Source organism: Cynoglossus semilaevis, chromosome 5 (genome assembly GCF_000523025.1).
Source record: "Cynoglossus semilaevis isolate Cse_v1.0 chromosome 5, Cse_v1.0, whole genome shotgun sequence".
Lineage (NCBI taxonomy): Eukaryota > Metazoa > Chordata > Actinopteri > Pleuronectiformes > Cynoglossidae > Cynoglossus > Cynoglossus semilaevis.
The window spans coordinates 5,673,689-5,695,125 of record NC_024311.1 but is presented as its reverse complement, the minus strand read 5'-3'; the positions used below and the strand labels follow the sequence as shown (position 1 = coordinate 5,695,125).

The 21,437-nt window shown below is 39.3% G+C and overlaps 2 protein-coding genes across 3 annotated transcripts in view; both read right to left on the bottom strand.

Annotated features, from left to right (window-relative positions):
• LOC103378777 (vesicular glutamate transporter 2.1-like) overlaps window positions 1-7,878 on the bottom strand; it is an 11,111-nt gene extending 3,233 nt beyond the window's left edge. The window contains 8 exon segments of the mRNA XM_008310104.3: window positions 1-52; window positions 509-595; window positions 696-783; window positions 2,112-2,226; window positions 4,588-4,706; window positions 5,433-5,665; window positions 5,668-5,687; window positions 7,258-7,878. The exon segment at window positions 1-52 is cut by the window's left edge and continues 85 nt beyond it. Of these exon segments, the coding sequence (XP_008308326.1) occupies window positions 1-52; window positions 509-595; window positions 696-783; window positions 2,112-2,226; window positions 4,588-4,706; window positions 5,433-5,665; window positions 5,668-5,687; window positions 7,258-7,319 (776 nt within the window). The 5' untranslated portion in view covers window positions 7,320-7,878.
• A 1,955-nt stretch (window positions 7,879-9,833) lies between these two features.
• LOC103378776 (anoctamin-5-like) overlaps window positions 9,834-21,437 on the bottom strand; it is a 21,353-nt gene continuing 9,749 nt past the window's right edge. For both annotated transcript variants that reach the window (XM_008310101.3, XM_008310103.3), the window contains 18 exons: window positions 20,682-20,789; window positions 18,849-18,917; window positions 18,378-18,656; window positions 17,557-17,676; window positions 17,208-17,323; window positions 16,992-17,126; window positions 16,334-16,439; window positions 16,044-16,104; window positions 15,608-15,759; window positions 15,443-15,517; window positions 14,797-15,022; window positions 14,526-14,704; window positions 13,637-13,734; window positions 13,081-13,211; window positions 12,713-12,918; window positions 12,444-12,631; window positions 11,613-11,718; window positions 9,834-11,512 (listed from right to left, as the gene is read on the bottom strand). In XM_008310101.3, coding sequence (XP_008308323.1) covers window positions 11,288-11,512; window positions 11,613-11,718; window positions 12,444-12,631; window positions 12,713-12,918; window positions 13,081-13,211; window positions 13,637-13,734; window positions 14,526-14,704; window positions 14,797-15,022; window positions 15,443-15,517; window positions 15,608-15,759; window positions 16,044-16,104; window positions 16,334-16,439; window positions 16,992-17,126; window positions 17,208-17,323; window positions 17,557-17,676; window positions 18,378-18,656; window positions 18,849-18,917; window positions 20,682-20,789 — 2,580 coding nt within the window. In that variant the 3' untranslated portion in view covers window positions 9,834-11,287. The remainder of the gene's footprint in view (window positions 11,513-11,612; window positions 11,719-12,443; window positions 12,632-12,712; window positions 12,919-13,080; window positions 13,212-13,636; window positions 13,735-14,525; window positions 14,705-14,796; window positions 15,023-15,442; window positions 15,518-15,607; window positions 15,760-16,043; window positions 16,105-16,333; window positions 16,440-16,991; window positions 17,127-17,207; window positions 17,324-17,556; window positions 17,677-18,377; window positions 18,657-18,848; window positions 18,918-20,681; window positions 20,790-21,437) is intronic.

Here is a 21,437-nt window from a genome sequence, read left to right as displayed (position 1 = left end):
CTCTCGTAAGACACAAAGATCCAGAACATATACCAGAATATTCCAAAGCATCCTGCAGAGGAAGATTTGTAATCAGGAGGGAGTCACAAACTTTGTTCAATTATGTTTTTGAACCCTTTTACCAGTCCAGTTCTAACCCCATTTACATGCCAATGGGTCCCTGGGTGAGACATTTACTTCTGTTACCTGTGCCTGAACAGTAGACATGTCGAGTGTGAGACAGAAGAAGAAGAGTGTGATTATCATCCTATATGGAAAATGACATAACCCTGTGATGTCAAGCGTTTTATGTGATTGTCAACTGAGAGATGAATGAGAGACCATTCACCATCATGTGTTCCTAACACAGTGTCTGGTGACCTCTGTACAGGCTGAAGATCATCTATTTAAAAGTCGCCATCATTTTGAACACATCTATGGATGACAACAGTCAGGTGATGTCATTCAGTGAACCTGCTTGATATTTGCATCAGTGAGTTCACAGTTCATTCCATATCTCACATCTCACCATAGACATAGAAAACTGAGGACCAGCCAGTGTACTGAACCAGGATCCCAGCCAGAGGCATGGCTATCACCGCTCCAGCGTACGATCCTGGGAAGAACGTGAGTCACATGAGTCAGTGTTTCGCCTGTTATAATGTTTAAAAGACCATTTATGGAATCAACGTATGTGATCCAACAGCAGTATTTACCACAGAATGATATGGTGGCCAGGCGACTCCGCTCTAAGGGTGGAGCCCATTTACTCCAGATACCATGACAGGCTGGATACGTCACTCCCTAAACACAACACACAGGCAGAGGCTGAATGAACAGAAACACATGAAAAACCATTTAAAAGGCTGAGACTCCCCTTCTAGGCCTTCACTCCAGGCCTTGTCAATGTTTACACATCTCATCTGATCTAACATTGTCATCAAATGACTTGAATGCTGCAGGTAATACTTATAACTTTATCATTTTATTGTTGATGCATTAAGATAACATAAGATATACTATAATTACTATAAAATTAAAAAAAGCACTCTGGGCCTGTGGCAGTCAGAGACACAGGCCTTATCCATACAGAGTCAGCCATACCATAAACAAAGACAAAAATTGTTATAATATTGTTGTTTATTTTAGTAGTAAAGAGTGAACAAATAAACAGAATGAACCTGTATATTAGTTGTTACTATTTAACCTGGGATTCGACTGTGTCTGTTTGTTGGTCTGTTGTTTTTACACCTGTGTTGAAGTTGAATTGTGACCCATAGGTCATACAGAGCACATATTCAATGTACTGACGTCTACATACGATCTCTGGCTGGACCGTTCCTTTAGTGTGTCGTTTAATTTTAATTTTATATTTTAATATTTATATTATCAAAGGCTGAGACTCTGAGGTTCATTGCAGTCCACAGAAGATTTCATTGTTATATTTTTGTGCACCTGTCAACGCCTCGGTTTGTTCTGTTTGAATCATCTTTTTCTTTAATTTAGGAAAAGTAAATTCGTTTGCAACCATCGTGTCCCTGAAATGTATTAAACCTATATAATCAATGTAATAAAAACAGTCAAATGAACTGATTAACCCCGATTAATGAGCCAAGAGCAGCTGAGGAAGCGTTCCTGCAGCACAGCAGCTGTGCAGAGAATAAACTGTGACTAATTTGGCCAAACCCTGCTGATGTGGTTCAACATGATTCAGCAGAATTGGGGATAAATCGACGGCTTTAGGCCAACAACTTTCTCCTTAAAATACCTTTTAGAAGTGTATCAGTGAAAGAACACTGTCTGTTTTGGTGGGATTTGTTTTGCAGCAGCTTCGTGCATGCAGGATACAAACAGTATAGTGTGACAGGAGACTCCCCCAACCACATAGTGGACTGGATCGATACAAGACGTCTTATATTCCATGTCCTCCAGCTGATTACTCAGGTTACAGTCTTTCCCTTTACTCCCATTCAGAGCAGAAGAGTAAGGAAGACACCCAAGTGTTTATCATAACAAATCTGCAGCCATATTAATGTGATCACATCAGTGACATTTCCCTCTTAATGATGAGGATAAACTCGCACAATAGATGAAGACAAGCAAATGTTTGAATGTCCTCTAAAGTCACTTACCTCCACCAGTCCTTGTAATATCCTGACAAAAATGACACAACCGTAATGGACTCGAGCAGCGGACGGAATGAACATGTTGAGAGTCGAGGTCAGAACGATGGCTGCACCAAATACCCTGTAAAACAAATTTATCTACGTTACTCCATTTCACACCATCATCACCACAGCTGATGTGAAGTATCTCTGTCTCTATATATGTGGCCACATAGGCCTACCAAATCAAATATGTCATTTTCATTTTCATGAAGGAGTATGTAGTATTTAGTATTAGTATTTTCCAGCAATAGATGGAATTTAAGGTTGGACTTTTATGCTGGACTTTAAAGTTTGGCTGGTTTTAATTCTGAAATTTATATTATTTAATAATTATCCGTTAAGCTCCATTTCTGTTAAAAATCCATCACACCACTGCGCTTTTTTTAATTCCATTTTTATTCCTTATCTGTTATAATAAGGCTCTCGGTGTGATTTTCAAACATTCGATGCGCATTTATTACCTGTTAATGACTCGACATTTTCTCTAGCTTTATGAAACCTCTGCATCATATTAAAGGAACACCCATCCGCTGATGAGATGCGGTACTCCTCTGACGTCACGGCAGTGCCTCTCAAAACGGTGCGATACGTTGCCTAGCAACGATTCATGCACGAGTTATTAGTATTAGTATTGCACACGTTCAATTAAAATAAAATAATATTAAAAGACAAAATGGAGACAATTATATTTGTCTAAGCCTTCGACAATTTTTCTTCTTTATCAGCTGAATAGAATTTAGTAGAAGTAAAGAATTTTGTCAGAAAATATTTTTTCAATTAACAGGTGACTGTAGACAGATTTTTTTTTCGTCTTTCGTTATTAAATTGATGTGTATTTTATCTTTCAAACGTAAAGGATCAGCTGGACGTCCTGTTGGACATGCTTCCCTCCATGCAGCGGGCTGCTGCTTCTCATTTCTGTCACGCTTCTAATCCTCAGGGATGGGGGGAGGGGGGGGGGATTCTTAATCCTGCTGGGACCAGTGTTGGGCACGGGGTCGGTTAAATCGACTGCCCCCTTATGTCAATCAGGTGGATGACGTGCAGACGACAGGTCGGGAGCAATTAAATAGTCATAAAAGGCCGTATAAAATAAAAAATAAATTAACAGAAAATATCAGGTGGAAGAATCACATGAATGAACATGTTGGAATAAATACAATGCGTTTCGTCAGGATAAGAAAATATTCATAATGAACATAATAGCGTTATAGGCGGGAAACTGATCGGTTCGATGTCGGTTCCAATCCACATGGGCTAACTGATATTAACGATGCCTTAAATATTATTTTGTATGATATTCTGTCTAAAGCATTCCCTTAAAATGCTTTAAAATGATTTTTACTATGTATTCAAATATTTGCCGTAGCCTAAATTTGCGCATTTGGCAAAATATTTAGTAAACAAGTCAGAGAAATAAAACAGATTTTTTTTTCTTGCACATTGGTACATTTGGTCATTTAAACATTTGCAAAACTGGGAACTCGCCCGCCTTGTTATTGCTTAAATACGTTAACGTGCGTTTTATTATTTATGATTAATATTTCTGCCTTCAGATGAATTGACAGACACATCCGTTTTTGACAGAAAGATATTTAGCCGCCATTTTACAGTTGCTGTATTTGTGCGTGGTGTCTATTTCATCAGGCCTTTTTGAATATTTTATTTATTTTAAACAGCAATGCTTTATATTCTCTTCCTCATGAACAAGTCTGAGCCTGGCTCCAATCTGTCTTTCACATTCTGCTCGACATCACTAGGCGTTTTAATATCGCAGCCATATTTACTATTTTGCAACGTCATAATCATGACTTTCTGTATTGGCAAAGCGTGCGTAAATAAACGCCCTTGGCAGAGTCTCAGTAGAATCTGGTCTGGTCTCCATGCCCTGAGAGGGTGACAGCTTAAGTCTGCTCCCCCCAGGGAGCTCATTAACAGGTGGCAGGAAGCCCTGGCTGACACCAGGGAGCTGCAGGCCTGCAGCCCGGCCTGTGAAGCTCCCTGCATCCCTGCAGCTCTGCACCGTCACAGCAGGTCACTGTCTGCTGCTGCTGCTGCCTCACATACTCTGTCCCTTTTGATAATTCAGGCAGAAATAATACTGCATCACCTTTTGTGTCATTTTGCATTTTGTTAATTTTTTTAATCCATCTTTGTTACTAATATCGCTCTATATTTTTATTGCAGTGTTTCTGGATGCAAAACAATAAAAGTCGATCGGCTTTTATTGAGCTCATGTTTGTTGTTTTGTTTTGTTGATTAAAAAATGAATTAACGTTGTTTTCTTCTTTTTTTTTACTGTGAATAACCAGGACATAAGATATAGCAAATGCTACTTTTAATATAGCCATGAAATAAAATACAAAAGTGGCATTGCAATTTCGTTCCAAAAACGTGATTACATCATGGTGATGCTGGGATTTATTTGTTCCGTCAGTACCTGTTCGCTGCCAGCCTGGAGGATATGTATCCCCCTGGGATTTGTGTAACGATGTAGCCCCAGAAAAAAGAGCCATGAATCATTCCCACCGTCTCTGGATCCCAGTTGAACTTGGCTTTCTGGATATGTAAACAAGACAGTTTATTAAAATTAGCATTTGAAAAAATCACATTTGCCAAGTCACTGACATAAATGTAACGATTTAAAGCGCCTCTGTGAATCATCACAATTACAGTATTATCATAATATTCTCTTAACACTAAATATATCGAATTATTGTGGCATAAAATCACATTGAGGTGGGGGACTGGTAGTTTCTTTAAATCAGGGGACAAGGATGTGAAGAATATAACATTTGTGATTGACATGTGAAGCAAATGGCAATAATTTGACGGAGAAATGAGGAAAATGTTCATCAAAGAAGCTCATGTTTTGACACATCTTTTAGAAATGGACAGTTAATGAAGTAACTTCATTTTATGTTTACATGTAAAATGCAGGACATGATTTTCGGGTTCCATCGGCTCTTTACTTCCTCAGTATCTGTAATATTGCAGTATTTTTTCCCACGTACTAAGAGCATCCTGTATTCAGTACCACAGTAAAAAAAATAATAAAAAGAGCCTTAATTGTGAGAATCTTCACATTCGTTTTCACATCAGATCTTGTTAAGAATTGTCAGATGAATCTACGGCCTCACACTCCACCTAACAAGGCCAATCTAAGGTACAAATTCTACACTGCTTTTACTACCATTCTTGCGTCAAATTCCCTCTGTGATATTTTAGCGCGTGATTTTCCATGAAGCGCGTCCTCGCCCCCCTCCCCCTGACTAGGTGCCACACCTCTTTGATGATGATCTTGCCGTTCTGGTGAATGGTATGGTTGTTAACCATGCTGACTATGGCCACGCCCAGGTTGCAGCGGATACCGAAGGAGATGCAGAAGCCCAGGCCACTCAACATCGCGATGATGTAGCGACGCGGCAGACCGAAGCAGCTGCAATCGAAAATTGGGGGCTTCTTCTCCGCGGCCTCCCGGGGCCGCCCGTCCTCCGTCAGCCCGATCACATCACCGCTTTCTTCTTCCTCTCCATCACCCTGGAAAAACCGGTGTGGCATTAGTGTCTTAACTATAGGTTTCAACAACAACAGATGCCATCACATGGATGATGTTGCTACAGCACTGCAATATTTTTTGTATTTTCTTCAGAAGGAGGCCCCTTTTTTTCTTTTTATACATAAAATATACATTCTCCGTCATTAAAATTCTTTGAGGAGAAGTAAATATATCAGGGGGAAAAAGCAAATGGAACACTACAAAACACATGAGATAAAACTAAAATAAAATATTTCAGCTGGCTAAAAAGACTGATGACAAGAGCCTGAAAAGATGGAATTCCCTTTAAGGATATTTTATATATCTATACAATGTTATTTGTCATTGTTGGTGTGTTATCACAATCCATTATTGTGTGTGAAAATTACACCTGGTGTAATGTTACAATCTTAACCCAAAGTTGTGTGTGTGTGTGTGTGTGTTGAGGCCTGTGTTGTTTTCACACAAAGACAGTCACATCCATGGTGATGACCAAGAGGATTCAAGGAGACACCTTCACCAGCAGTAGATCAATACAATAAAATGTTGTATGAGAAAACACACAAACACACAAACGAGAAACCATGGCCTGATGCTCAGCCCGTCTCTGTCTTGTACCGCATTGCAGCAGCCCGCTCACTTTTCTCACTGATTAGCATTCAAGAGGCCGAGCAGAGGATCCATGCAGCCTCCAGACACACCAGTCTGTGGGCATTCCTCAAAGTCCTACTCTCTGCACCCCCTCCTCACCCGCTCCCCCCCAGCCCTCATCAGGAGTCACATTTATTCCATACACCCCCTCTCTCCCCCTCCCCGTGCCCATGCAAAACCACAAAAATCGAAATATTTAAATGAGCTCGGATGTCTGTAGACAGATGTTGGACTCTGAAGATTCAAAGATGCGAGAAAAAGATCGAACGAATGTAGTACAGATGTGAAATGGTAGGAAAATACTAAGGCCTGGTTTCGAACTTACGTCGAATGTGACGCAAAAAAACAGCTATCGAGGCAGAATCTCAGTCATCAAATAATTGGCAGGGTGTTCCGCAGCTTAAAAAAATGATATGATGATAGGCTCTAAATATAACCATTTAAAATGGATTACAGATTAATAAAAAAAAACACGATGTTATCCATAAAAAAGAACAGAATCTCAAACAAGAAGTAATACAGAATAGTTGTAGTATTATTGTGTGCAACGAAGGCCTGTGGAAATGTTGTGAAAATGTTAAATAATCATTTTAAACAAAACCAAACACACAACAGGACAGGATGCGGGTCCATTCAAACCTTTTGCTAACAGCCTCTCACGCGCTGATGTTACACACGCTCGCGCGTTCACGTACACGCGTTCACACACATACACACTCTTGATTACATAATTTGCTTCTCACTTCCAGAGGCGTGACAACCGACCATGATATTTGTAAAGCAGTGGTCTCTACACATCATCGTGGCTCGAGCCCGGTTGAAATACATGGAGTGATACAAAGGATCGAATCAAATATTAATCACGCGCACACGCGCACACGCGCACACGCTCCAAAGGTGTAAGAAGCTGCGTTTCCTTACCTGTACACATGACCCAGGGTCTTCCCCGCAAATTCCTTCATCCCCACCTTGACTGACTCCATGTCCACTGTCTGTTCGTAGGCCTCGGTTCTTGACTAAATGATCTTTAATGCTTCGTCGTCATGTTACGGCGCAGGACGGCCGGCCACAGCGGCAACGAGGAAAACAACAAGTTATAATAAGGATGGGTCTCAGGCGACGACGACCCAGCGGCAGGCAACCTAAACTACAGCAATGTAAATAAAGCAGGTGGAGGTGAAAAATAAAATTCAAAGAAGCTGAGCTCCTTTCTTCGCCACGGATTCGTCTCCTGCGCGGCGACGCACAGCAGCCGCACCGAGTGCCATCACGAGGAGAGAACCAAAGGTGGAGTGGGAGTGGGAGTGGGAGTCAGCGCGGTCGAGCGATAAGGATCAGCGCCCGCAACCAAAGCGGGGAAAAGAAAAGGGAGAGACAGGGAGGGAGGGAGAGAGATGGAGAGGCAGGAGAGATCGAAAAATCTGAAAGTTTCGAAAAGCGGACCAGAAGGATTGAAGTAGATGACTGATCGAATACTGGGAGCACGGCTGTGTGCGTGTGCGTGTGTGTGTGTACGTGCGTGAGTGTGCGTGCGAGTGTGGGTGGGAGGGCGTGTGTTTCCTGTGATGAGTGGGAGCAGGTTCATTGACGCGTTCAGCACCAAGGACAGCGACGATAGTTCTTTCTTTCTCTATCTATCTATCTATCTATCTATCTATTTATATCAGGACATTTATTTGTCAAAAATGTCTGCCTAATAAAAATCATTTTCTCTGACCACCGTGTCATTTTTGTCTTTTTATTCCTACTGTGCTCATAGTCAACAGATCACTGTAACCCCACATACTGTATGGAAGTCTGCTGCCGCTGCTCTCCCGAGGGCGGTGCTATGGAAACCAAACCAGCAGCAGCAGTGGGTTCCCCCACTAACACCCCCACACACTGCGCCCAGCCTCAGCATAGGCTCCTCTGCTCAGCTTCATCAATAATTCAAGTATCTCCTTATTTCCATCTCTTCGACAACCACATCTTATCACACAGGTACGAGCAGGAAGATTCCGGGTTGCCACCTGATCAATTCGACTCATATCTTATTGTTATTACTGTATAACATTCAAAAAATCATCAATCCAAATTATACTTAATTGTTTCGTCTAACGTGACTCTAGACTTGAAACAAAATGACGATAGAACAGGAACAGAAATAGAATTGTTAGAACAGTAATAAAGGTATTTTATTTATTTTTAGAGAGCGTTAATAGAGCATAATCCAGGAGACAGAGTACAGCGCTTCGTGCGTCCCTTCCTATTTGTGGTTATTGGCTGCCACCTGGCGGCCATCTCACATAAAATAAAAATGTAATAAATCTTGAGGCTATAGTTCTTTTTGTTGTTGTACTTGTTGTTGTTGTTGGTTTTTTTTACCTTGCTTTGCATTTATCTTTCCCTTCATAAAGACTGTTCAACAAATCTTGCTTTGCATTTATCTTTCCCTTCATTCAACAAACTTAATTAATATACAAATAAATGTGGAGGTCAGTGTGTACTTACATAGTGTTTTTCTATTACTGATTCATTCAAGGTCTACAAGTTTTCCTATCAACCTGAGGGTCACAGACAATCTACAGACCCAAAAACCAGTCCTGCAAATAACCACTCATACGCTCACCGCCTCCTGTTTAAAGTTGGATTTAACCTCCCATGATTTCCAGCTCTATATGCACTGCAGAGATTTACCAGGTCTGTATCCCAGTGGGGCAATGTTCTTGCATCACCTTTGTTTCTCTTTCTATTCCAGGGAGAGGCACCGTCTCTGGACAGAGACAGTTTAAAGACAGTAAATAAATATCTTAAATATCTTTTGAAAACCCTCTGCTTTAGGGTCCAAACAAATCCAGAAGTAGGTTAGTTTTCTCTTAAGAATTGTCTTTAAAATTCCCAATTAAAATCCTAACTACATTTATTTGTCTTTTGAACATTGTCTGATTATTGTACTGATCCTTGGATGTTGCTTTAATGCATAAAGTGTTGCTGTTTAACCGTAATGATTTTAAATGAAACAACCCTAACCCTATATGTTCCTATGAGGACAGTGCATCTATAGCAGGGGTGTCCACTCTTTTGGGCCTGGGATCAAATCACCAGTTTAGGGCTATATATTTATTAATTTAAAGCTGTTTATATGTTTATATGTTGGGGTGCTTTGATTAAATGGCTGTAGTTGAAGGGCTCAATACTGACATGGTGTTACCTTAGCCATAGCGATTAGCATCTAGATATAGAATCACATCTATAAATGTATTAATGTTTTATTTAGTTGCTCGTGATCTATCAACACTCCCTGTTCACTTTTTTTTAATGATAAATAATGGATGAATATAAAGGTCCATTATCAGGGGCCAAACAAATCTAGGTTTGTAAATATATCTAGTATGCTAAAAACATTAGATCACCTGATATATAAAATATTAGAATATGTATTAAATACAATAAATTAAATTTTCTAAGGATTCATATTTTTATGCTCAACTATATGTGCAAACGCTCACACGCAAACACCCACTCATCATTTATTTATTGTATTACCTGTTGAACAGAAGGTTACAGTAAATTCAGGGAGTGACTGTAACTTCTTTTTTTTGCAAAGACCATTAGCAGCAACCGTTAAAGTCAAATAACCTTAAAGCACACGTACTGTAGGAAATGCTGTTAGTTAGAAAACAATACCAAACAGGTAAACAAGGACGTTTAAGGCATTTGTTTGTCTGACATCAGAAAAACAAGAAGCATCTTTCAGGGTCACGCATCGGCCGCTCACTCCCATCTGGAACACGTAGCCTGTAAAAAGATTGACACATATTTAAAGGTATTTGAACCGGAGCATTTTGTCAAATGTTGTTTTTGACTTGTTAAATATACCGGGATCACAATGGCTTTGACTGAGTGTCAACAGGAATACAAAGGCTATTTTATACTGAAACACATCATGTTAAAATCAGAAAGGATATTTTTTGTTATGTTTGGTCCCTTGATAAAGAAGTTATTAGTGGGACAAAAGCTCTTCCAGAAACTTCTATCAACCAACACAATGTTCCAGTGTTGTGAGAAACAGTATGAAACTGACTTTGTAAACTAAAACCTCAAGGTAATAAACGAGACGAGAAAAAACAAGACAAGAAATCAACAAATTATCAGGAAAAATATTCAGAAAAGGTTGTTTTTCTTAACACTCAATAGTCCAGCTAGAGAGCATTACAGAAGGTTAAAACATTATCCAGGTAGTAGTCTAACACGTCATCGGCCCAGAGTTATTGTTTGGCGTTGAATGGATTTTGAATTTGTCACAGCGATCTTCAGATATCGCCCAGTGTTCAGCGTTCTTTCTGTTTCCTGCTTGTGTTTAGTTCAAGTCCAATAATTGGTCCTGGAATGACATGAGAGCTGGCCCACGGCGTCTGCTGCAGAGATCTGTGTGGTCAAGTGGAGGTAATTGTTTTTCAAATGCACAGTTTTAATAACTAAACATATACACTATGATGTAGCAAAAAAAATAGGAAACGTCAATAACTTACATTTATGTAGCTTATTTAGATCGATAAACGCAACACAAAGAAAAATACGAGGATTACTGAGGAGTGCTAGCTGTTATGTCCTATTTTTTTTTTTATCATTTAAAGATATACATTTCCAGTCACGTTTACATTTTAGCACTAGCACACATTCCCACCGAAGCAGTTCAAGTCCTTCACCTTCTCTTGGAGGAACAAATAGGAATCACATGCATAAAAGAACATATTAACAATGAACACACAGCTCCACAGGCTCGTACAGTCGCTCGGTCATAGACAACGTTCGGCTTAATCCTCTTTTAAACGCATTTCATGGCATTTAAATATGGTCTTTTACAGACAAAGACATAAGCCCCTGCGCACAGTTCCTTTCACAAACAGCATATCGCCGACCCACACTGGTCCACATTTGGCTTCGTTAGTTTAAGGAGTGGACCAAGCTGCTACAAATCCACAGACAACTCCTCCTTCCTGTCCGAGGTCAAGGACATCTCTGACCGAGGCTCTGTGACGAAACTGGCACTCAGCTGCATCCTCAGCTCCTTAACCTCGTACTCATGTAGATACTCCTGGATTACGTAGCGTTCCCGCTTGATACGGGCTGTCACATCTGACGGGACGTCCGGGATCATCCACGCCACGAAGAACTTCACCACAAACACCACGTGCTGCAGGAAAGAACACGTGAAAAAAATGGTTTCGTAATCTGATGTTGCGCGTTGATACTTACAGTATCAATGCAGTAATGCAGACATGAAAGGGTCTTACTTCCATGATAATAATGAAGGCCATTTTAGCTGCCAGAATGTGCCAGAACTGCATGGTTTGCTTGTACTCCCGCTCATGTCCCGGAGGATAACGGTAGTCACGGTATCTGTGAAAACAACAGAGGTCGTAGTCCTAATATTGAACATGAATGTGTCATGTGTCAGACCATTAATGTAAAACAATCAAATTAGCCGAAAAATGAAAAGTAACTGATTGGAAAAAACATCTACAATTTAAATTCAATTATGAGAAAAATGATCCCTATTTAGTTCTTTCTGTTATACAGGGAAACCTTGAGCTATGCCGTTTTTAAAGTTACGTTATCACTCCCCATAAAGTTATTAAGAAAGTCTTGGTGCATTATTCCAACTTACGACAACATATCTAGTTTCCATAGGAACTAGGACTTTTTTTGGCATTAAGGCGTGAGTCAGGCTCCTCTGATGTTTTTATGTCCTAGATGATGATGTCACCACTGTGTTAGCGTAGCTGAGTGACACAGGTACTGATGGACAGTACGAGAGTTCTGACTTACTGCAAAAAGAGTTACATCACACTGTAGAAATGCAACTCTGATATCAGTGGAGGACCTGCTGTGGTCCTGCACTTTACTTCAACACTACAAAAGCAGCCCCAAACCTTTACAGAGCCTCCCTTATGCATCAAGAGTCAAAACTGTGTCTCTGTGTCTCTTTTTTTACTAATTTGTCACTTATTAATTATCTGTTGGTGTTGATTTTCATGTTTCAGCTGCTTTTTTTGTCTTTTGCTTCTGTAACTAATTCATAAATCCTCCAGTGAAGCATTATTAAATCTTAGTTTTCTCCAGACCTGCAGGTAGAGGTCATGTTTTCAAACCACTGCCCGGGTTCTTCCGGCATGCTGTGTGGATGTATTTCTGAAATGTTGTATACGGACAGGCTGTTGTTGATGTAGCCCATCATGCTGCCTTCTGTACTGTAGGCGTACAGATAGACCATCCGTGGAATCATGTCTGAGGTGAAGGCCATGATAAATGCCTGAAAACAAAGACATAAAATATGAGGTTTGCAAGAACACAGACAAATAAGTTGATGTCAATTCCTTTTTTTTTTACACACATTGGTTACAACTGATAAAATAGCCACTGCATTCAGGATCTCCTGCCACGCTCCGATGTTTCGAGCCTTGGAGGCCACTGGTCTTCTGAACTGGGTGGTGAACTTCCAGGCGTCCACTCTGATCTCCAGGATGTTGTTCAGTAACGCCAGTAGAGGGGCCAGAGGAAAAGAGGCCACAAAGAGAGTGATGAAGCCAAACTGAACCACTGAGGTGACGAAGGAGAGGAAGAAAAAAAGTTAAACAGAGAGTCAAACAAACTGAACAAAGACAGCCGGCTGTGACCTGGAGTTACTTCCTGTCTGAAAATGTGTCATCAGCATCTGAACTCTACTCATCCTCCCTGACAGTGAGTGTTGAATGATCTTACCCATCTCCAGATACTCATAGAACAAGCCCAGCTGGCTAAAGTTCTGCAGGACGTGGTCCTGCTCGCAGCGGCTGTAGTGGTTCTCAGGATGGTGCCGCCCCTTCCTGCGGCTCCACCAGTTACGCATTACCCTGTCGGGGAGAGAAACCATGTGTGAGCCTGGAAGTCATTAAATAATGATAAAGCCAGAGTTTAAACCTAAATAGATCCCGCAAAAGATTTCCAGACGGAAAATAGTTCAATCTCCAGAAGGTTTTTATTTAATGGAAGTGCTTTATTTTAAGGTATGCAGTGGAGTTTGGAAACAGCTGCACTCACTTTTATTGTGTTTCTTTTTTTTTTCTTTTCTCAACTTAGGAGGTTTGGATTTTGGATATGTTACAACTCTGATTTTTTTTTTGTCTGGGTTTCTTGTTTTTCTCTGGGAGAAATTCTTAATACCACTCAGTGCTGTAGTATCCAAATATTATAAAAGCTAAGGTTTAAATCAAAAATTGAAAAAAAATGGTTTGAAAGGTTTTTTTAATATATGAACATAGAACAGAGACAGACTCACGGCAGCAGAGCTTCCTGGATGTTTCCCCACAGCTGTTTTCCTACCATGACAATGACCAGCTGTGTGGTCAGTTCAATCAGACAGCCACCAGGGTCACACTAGGACAAAACCATTGGAAACATGTAAAAACCAGGACATTTTTGGCAAAAATAAGATGTAACACCAATTGGCATATCTTTATGTTCATGATCATGTAATTGTTTTCAGTGTATTTAGAATAAGCTTTTAAAAAAACATGATTGTACAGCAATGAAGAGTGTCATTTGGAACAGTACTGACGACACAAGGAGGAACTTCACACAAATAGAAGGAAAATGGTAACAGTGTGTTCACGTTTTAATATCTTAAATGTCAATAACTTTCAGTGAAACTCTTAGTATTTTAATTGATTTAAATTGTTATATAGAATGAATACAATGTACCCGGTGTCTGCCTGATCTATTTTGGTGCCCATGGCGCCCTCTGGTGTCGCCCACTGTTACAGTATCAATAAGTACGCATTGATAAACACGTGCTATTTAGAAAATAAATAATAAATAAAAACAATAAAGGATAAATTATAAAAATAGATGCAAGTTTTCATTCAGGTCTTGAATAAATGTTTTTTTAAGTCTCAACTGCTCTAATAATGTCACTAATAAAAAGCTGTAACAATAAAACAGTGCCATATCATAAATACTATTTTTTTTTTATTCTTGAATTATTTTTTTTTCTTGTTGTTGGGGGCAACAAATTAATACAATCATTTTGTTTATTGTTGAAATTGCTATTTTTACCCCCAAGAGCACTGGCCACTCCAGCAGACCGTCCATCGCCTTTTCCTTTACTCCTTTTCTACCAACACTCTGTCAAAAATAAAGACAGGACGTCTGTGGACGAGTAAACTCACCTCCTCGTTCCTCAGTTTTCTCCATCTACCAAACATGTATTTGTAGTCGCCAGGATAGCCCACGAATTTGCCTTTGAAGAACGCTACGTAAAAGCACGAGGAGTAGTAGTTGACAAACTGGAAGAGGAACATCTTCAGGGTCAGCCTGTTCTCGTACTCCAGGTGGGTCTTTGGGATTTCTGTAGAAAAAAAAAACAAAACAAAGGCGACGCTAGCACCAGCCTCTCTTTCCTTAAGTCCAGAGATTTTTGAAGCGACAACCCCTCTTTACCCATATCTGTGATCCAAATGGCCACCCTCTCGTAGAAGAAATTCAGAATCATGATGATGACAAAGTTGATGCAGGAGGCGGTGACAGACGTGGCCAACTGTGGGGTGATGAACCGACCCACCACCTGGATCCTCCTCATGGGGTCTTTGATGATACTAGCAAACGCAGCATAAACAGCCAGTCTGTATGCAATGACCCCGATAATACAGGCCACGATCAGAGAAATCTGCACAGAAAAAAAAAACAATTAACACTTTTAACCCAAGTTACCATGGCAATACTTTTACCAAAATGAATGGTTTAGAAAAGGCTAAATAAAAGAATAAATCACTGAGCATATAGGACACAGAGTGATGCAAACAAGTAGAAATATAGCAAATCATCTGGGTATCTTTCATTTTATTTGACGTATTATTCCAGATTTTTAAATGTCAAGGACATTAAGTATTTGGATTAAAACATTACATTTAAAATGAAGCTAATTAATTTATGTTAAGGAGGGACACAAATTATATTTTTGAAATATAAATAGAGATATACGGCACTGTGATTCGGGGATAGAGGTAAGTAGTTTTGAAGTGACGAGATAAAAATCTTTGTTGTTTTTGATATTTTGATAAATGCACAAAGGTAAGGAGTTATTTACCCAGAATATAACAGTGGCTGCTGAGAAGCAGAAACGAGCACATTTGCTGGTCATGGGGAGGTAAGGTTCCATTTCCTGAAACGATTGATCACAGTTATTATCAGTTGTCCAAATATTGTGGCGTTAAATATTTGGTTAGTTTAGAAAAGTTACTTTTCAAGGCACCTGGGTGACTTTGTTGAATCTCCGGTTGGTGCAGCTGATCTCGAACTCTGGTCTGATCTGCAGCTGCTGCTGCACCTCCTCAAAATCCACCAGGTCCCACTCGTACTCCAGTCGGGCCTGACGCCGCTTCCAGAACTCCAGGAACAGAGTAACTGTCAGACAGGTTAACAGAAAATACACTAAGTGGAATTGTACTCACATTATATCAGAATGATAATGCTTTTTTATTTTCATCTGCTGCATGACTAGTTTTTAACACTCTTGGCTCTCGTAGTATCCGACATGCTAGCTAACAATATGGGCATAATGACATAGCTGCCCTGGCTTGTTAGCACACTAAGTCTCCTTTAGAGTCAGCCATGTGAAAAGACCTTAATGGAGAGGGAGGGAAAGCGAGAAGGAGGGAAGGAAGAGAGTAGAGCAGACAGACACTTACCCCAAATCCCCATAAATATGGCAAAGAACACTGTTCCCTCATTATCAAACAGATGGGATTGCTGAGGGAGAAAATATGGAAAAGGTTAAGTGTAAAAAACACGCTGTGCATCAAACGGAGGACACACTGTTTACTCTGCAGCACACACATTATTAAAGTGTTTCCTTTAACACTGACTTAATGTACGTTGTATCAAAAAAAAACAAAGTTTTATTTCAGCATTACGACACACAGCGGGATGTTAGGCTGAGTTGAAAAGGAAGTATACAAAAAAAAGTAAATCACTTTACCCAGGATGACAGACAGGTCGAGTTGAGCTTCCAGAAAGGACATTTTTTATCACAGAGTGGACACATGAGAATGGTGCCCCCGATGGTGTCGTTGCATATTTCTTTGCTAACACAAAGAGAAAAGACAGAGGTGAATTAAAGGTCACTTAAATAAATCAAAATGCAGATGTTTACGTTCATGTCAAACCATCTTTGAGGTTATCCTCTTATCTTTCGTGGAGATTAGTGTGTTATGGTTTACGATTGCAGATTATTGTTATTGAATTAATACAGAAACTATTTAATTCCTTTTTCATATAACTATCTTGGATTTTGTGGCCACAATTTTTGACTCTATTTGTACTTACTGGTTTCAAATAAAATCACTGAGTTTGCAACTGTCACCTATTTAGGATAGGTGGGATTGGCCCTAGCTGGCTGACGACCCAGAACAAATTGTAGATAATGGATGTGGCTTTAAAAGAAGCTGAGGCGACTTAGATATATACTAAATAATCCAATATTTTTATGAGTTTAAAATCCGACCCGTTTCAAAGTCCTGTCACCTTCTGCTGCCTAGTACAATCATTATTTCTGAAAATGTTCAACTTGTTACACAAAGGAAACATGACTAAGACACTTTGTTACCTGCTCCCTGGTGCCCCCTGCTGGTACTAACCTCGATATGTTGTCATCGTAACTAAGCACTCCGTAGGTGAAACATATCACACCCATCACAGCTGCGAAGAACAGCATCTCTGTGTAGAAGCCCAACCAGGCGAAGTAGATCCCAATCTTTTCTCCGTAGTACTTCCTGCAGAGAACGGTCAGTTCTTGTAACGTTCACATTTCGCTGTGGTTCATTATCAGCCGTGTGATAATGTTGGTTCATTACCTGATGAGATTCAGAGGCTGCTCTTTGTAAAAGCACAGAAACCTGGCCCAGTTTGAATACAAGTCATAGCGCTCACTCTCACATTTAGAGTCCCGTGCCCTTTTCCAGTATCGACACTGATGGGAAAAGAAGTCAGCGGGATGAGAAGAGCGCTGTCGACTTGTTACATCCAGAATTACAGCACATTCACGTTGTTGTTATGAACAGAAAAGTCAAGGCATGTCAAGGCATGGTTTACTTTTAAATCAAAATGATCAAGTCTGTTTGATTCTGGAACCAAAGTCTCATTTTAAAGCCATTTTTGTACCAAAAATATAAGCTGGTAAAAACTAGAGAGTAGTAGTCTTACATCGTGAAGAGGAAAAGCTGCTGTGTACGTCCCATTGCTGAGTAAACGCTTAATTCCAGTTTTGTCCTTTTCTATTTGCCCCTCTTTGTAGTACGGACATCGGGCCAGGATGTAGAAGACCTGCAGCAATAATGGACAAAACAGTAACTTAGTGGAGTAAAAACAAGTGACAACATTCACTTTTCACATTTCTGCCAGAGTATGTTGCATTTGTTTAATTTATGTCTAACAAATACAACTACAGTGTCAATGGATACACAGGAAACAAAGGCTGAAATATATTGGTCAATCCCAGAGTTAAGATTTATTGTATTTACAGAAGCTGTGCCAACTTTCCTGGAATCTGGGTTTGAAATTAATTTTGGCAAATATTTGCATAGGGCTGTGTTATTCAACCTTGGGATCGCAACTCCACATGGAGTCACCTGGGATTAAAACGGGGTCACCAGAAATGTCAAGTAATTTATTTGGAAAAAATTGATTTTTTTAATAATATTTTTTTCAACTAATTAATATTGTCTTTAATATTATAAGTAAAATAAAAAATAAAAATACCATATGCAGTCTTTAACAACATAAACAACATTTTTTTCACTTTCATGAGTATTAATTGAGTTCAAATAAAATACAGCAGATAAAAAATCTTGATTGACGGCTGTGATTAATTTTTTTTTTTTTTTTTACTAAAAATCTTTCTAGAGTCGCCAAACATTAGTGATATCAAAATAGGGTGAAAAAAAACAAAAAACGGTGCCACTCTGGTTAGTAACCCATTCATTAACACATGGTCAAACTCTACCAAACACTGGTTAAATACTCACAATCCTGTTTCTTGTCGATGGCGGGAAGAATGACTCTTTGTCACTGAAAAAGTTGATCTTGCTTTTGTCAAAGGGGTAGGTGAAGTAGTCTGGTCTGGGGTGCATGATGTGATGTGGGAGACGGAAAGGACGAGTGAGCCACTCCAGTGGGACATCCTGACTATGTGGGATGTCGCTCTTCTTGAAAGGAACTTTAATCTTTAACACATCAGCATAGTGGGCCAGGACGTCCCACGGAGCATGGATTTTCAGGAAATACGTCTTCTGATCTTTAGACTCCTGTTGAAAAATGAAAAAAATAATTGGTTACAGTTATTTTAATTACACCGTTTGAGGAATGTTTACAGTCAAGCGTGAGAGTTTTACAGGGATGAAGTCGAACCATCCCTTTAAGATAATTCTGGAATTAATTACGCGCCTGCACAGACTAGCCACTAGGGGGTGTCAGTACCCTTTAGTTGAGTTTCTTACACTTTTGTCGTCAGTCTCGAGTTGCAGGCCGATTTTCTCCAGGTTAGCCTCAAACTCCTTGCGTCTCTCCTGTGAAGGCACACAAATAAAGGAGAGAATCCGTTTTTTTGTTACTCTCCATGTTATAAAAGACGCTGAAGGAAAGTTAAAATACTTTGTCAAACTGTATAAGAACACGTCATGAGTCAGAACAGGACAAGTCATAACAAAGACCGCTTCTCATATACAGAACTGGTACATTACATTCTCTTCACTTCTGTTGAACCCTCCTTTTACCCTTTTACCCTCACATTTTCAAAGATCCTTTTTCTTGAGATTTAAATGGCTGGGGTCAAACTGACTCCAAGGATCCTTTTAAATCTCAAGAAAAAGGATTATAATTCAAAATATTACCCACATTTTTGTGTCAGGTACTTAAGGTTTCTTTGTTGTTAACACAAAAAGCTCTTCCAATATAACAGCCACCCCCCCCACACACACACACACACACACACCCTCCAGGTACCCAAAACACCTAATCCTTGACTATATGAAAATAGGAAAATAGCCATAAAATCTCAGTGATTGATCTAAAACTGGAAACAAAGATATTGTTGCTACTTCAGTACCTTCATATCATCTTTCATTAAAGATTTTTATCAGTCATTTATAACATGGTAAAAGAGAGGCAACTTTGGTTATCAATCATACTTACATCATATCCTCCAGGTCAAATTGACCCCAGAAAAAAAAAACCAGACACAATTTCAAAAATTAAGATTTTTTTTAAATATTTACTTTTAAACTTTAAAACATTTACTTATAACATCATCATATTTGGTAGCTAGAGTACAGTGAAACTATTCCTAAAAGGTCAATAGAACGTTAGAAACTTAAATAAATCAGAACAGCATGTCTTTCAATAGACTCCTGTTGCCTCGCCCTTTGACCTGGAAAGCCCTGCTAAAATGAGCATACCAATGGAGGCTTCCAAAAAGGGTGTCATCAATGTGTCCCCATATACACACACTTCCCCTACAAATTGGTCATGTCCAGTATGTGCTGGACTCAAATGAGCTCAAATGTTGTTTTTATATATATATTTTATATATTATATATATATGCGGGAAATATCAAAGTTCAAAGTGGTTCCCCTTATTTAATTAGCAACAACAACTGTGTACTGTGAGATGTTAAACATTGAATGGGGTCAAATTGAGCCCAAGGTTAATAGGAGGATTAAGGTCTTCTGAGGTCATTCAACACAAACATTTGTTCAACGGAAACAGTACTGCAACATTAGAATGTCCCAAGGAGCTCTGCACTGCAGTCAGTCATCACGGAAATCTTTCGACAACTATCAATTAACAACTGAAGGAGTGCTTGTACAGAGAGAGTGCAACGTACAGCCATCTTGAAGTGTACTGACGGAAGAGAAATGAAACATTAAATGAAAATATATATTGACCACTGCTTCACTTAAATGTTATGGTACACCATTTGATATCCCTTAGTCGTGCATTACGCTGGTGTAACTACAGTTGTCTGACTGAGAGCAGCTGATCGGTACATCAGACTGTCAGACACTTTCCCTTCATCAGGTGTCACCACAGAGACAATAGACATAAAAATAACAGCCAAGTTTAACACAGATGCCCTTCAGATTTTGCATAATACAGAAAATATATTTTTTAAAAAGTTCTGGAACTCTCACTTCCTCTTTTCAGTGCCCCATATTCCTGTTTCAGACATCATGGGTGTAACAATTATAACAGTGGCGTACACTGACCACACTGCTAAAATGCTGCCTGCTCAATAAATGCAGACATCTGTTTTTTTTCTTGCTCTACTCACTTGTTTCTTTTCTCCATCTTTGTCATCGACGTAAGACAAAACAAAGTCTATCCTCCGAACCCCGTCGCTGAAGAAAACGGTGTCTTTGTGTGCCTGAAGTTCGTCTGTCTGAAGAACACACCACAGGAGTAGAATATCAGTTTTAGATATTTATACAGAGTAGGAAGTGAGAGCAAACAAAGACAATATTGTAATATTTGTATAACAGACGTCGTGTGCAGCAGACAGAGAAATGAAAACTGGAAGGTTGTGTTTGGAAAATGATCTTAAAATGTTGGTGACAGGAAGGTGAAGATTGAACCACCATTCATTTCTTCATATATTGTTAGACATCATATTAAGAGATGCTATAATATTTATATTTTTTAATGCCATGGGAATTTTATTCAGGAAAAACAGAATCCATTTGTGCAGCAGAACTGGACAGAACCGTTTTTTTTTTCTTTTTTTTTTTCTTTTTTTACAGTATCTAGTCATGAGACGTTCCCACTTCCCACTTTTAACAAACTACTCCCTCTGTCAGAAACATTTCAGAGACATTTTAGAGGAACAATAAGATGTAAGAAAAATCATCACGATAGAAAAATATAAGCCATGAACAGGGTCTATCAATATGTTAAAATAGTAAAAATAGAAAAATGTAAATACAATTATAGATAAGATAAGATACAACACTTTGTGATCTATGTTATATAAATTTAACTGATCCTTTTTTTATTCATCAGACAACAAAGAAATAGCCAAAGCTAGTATGGT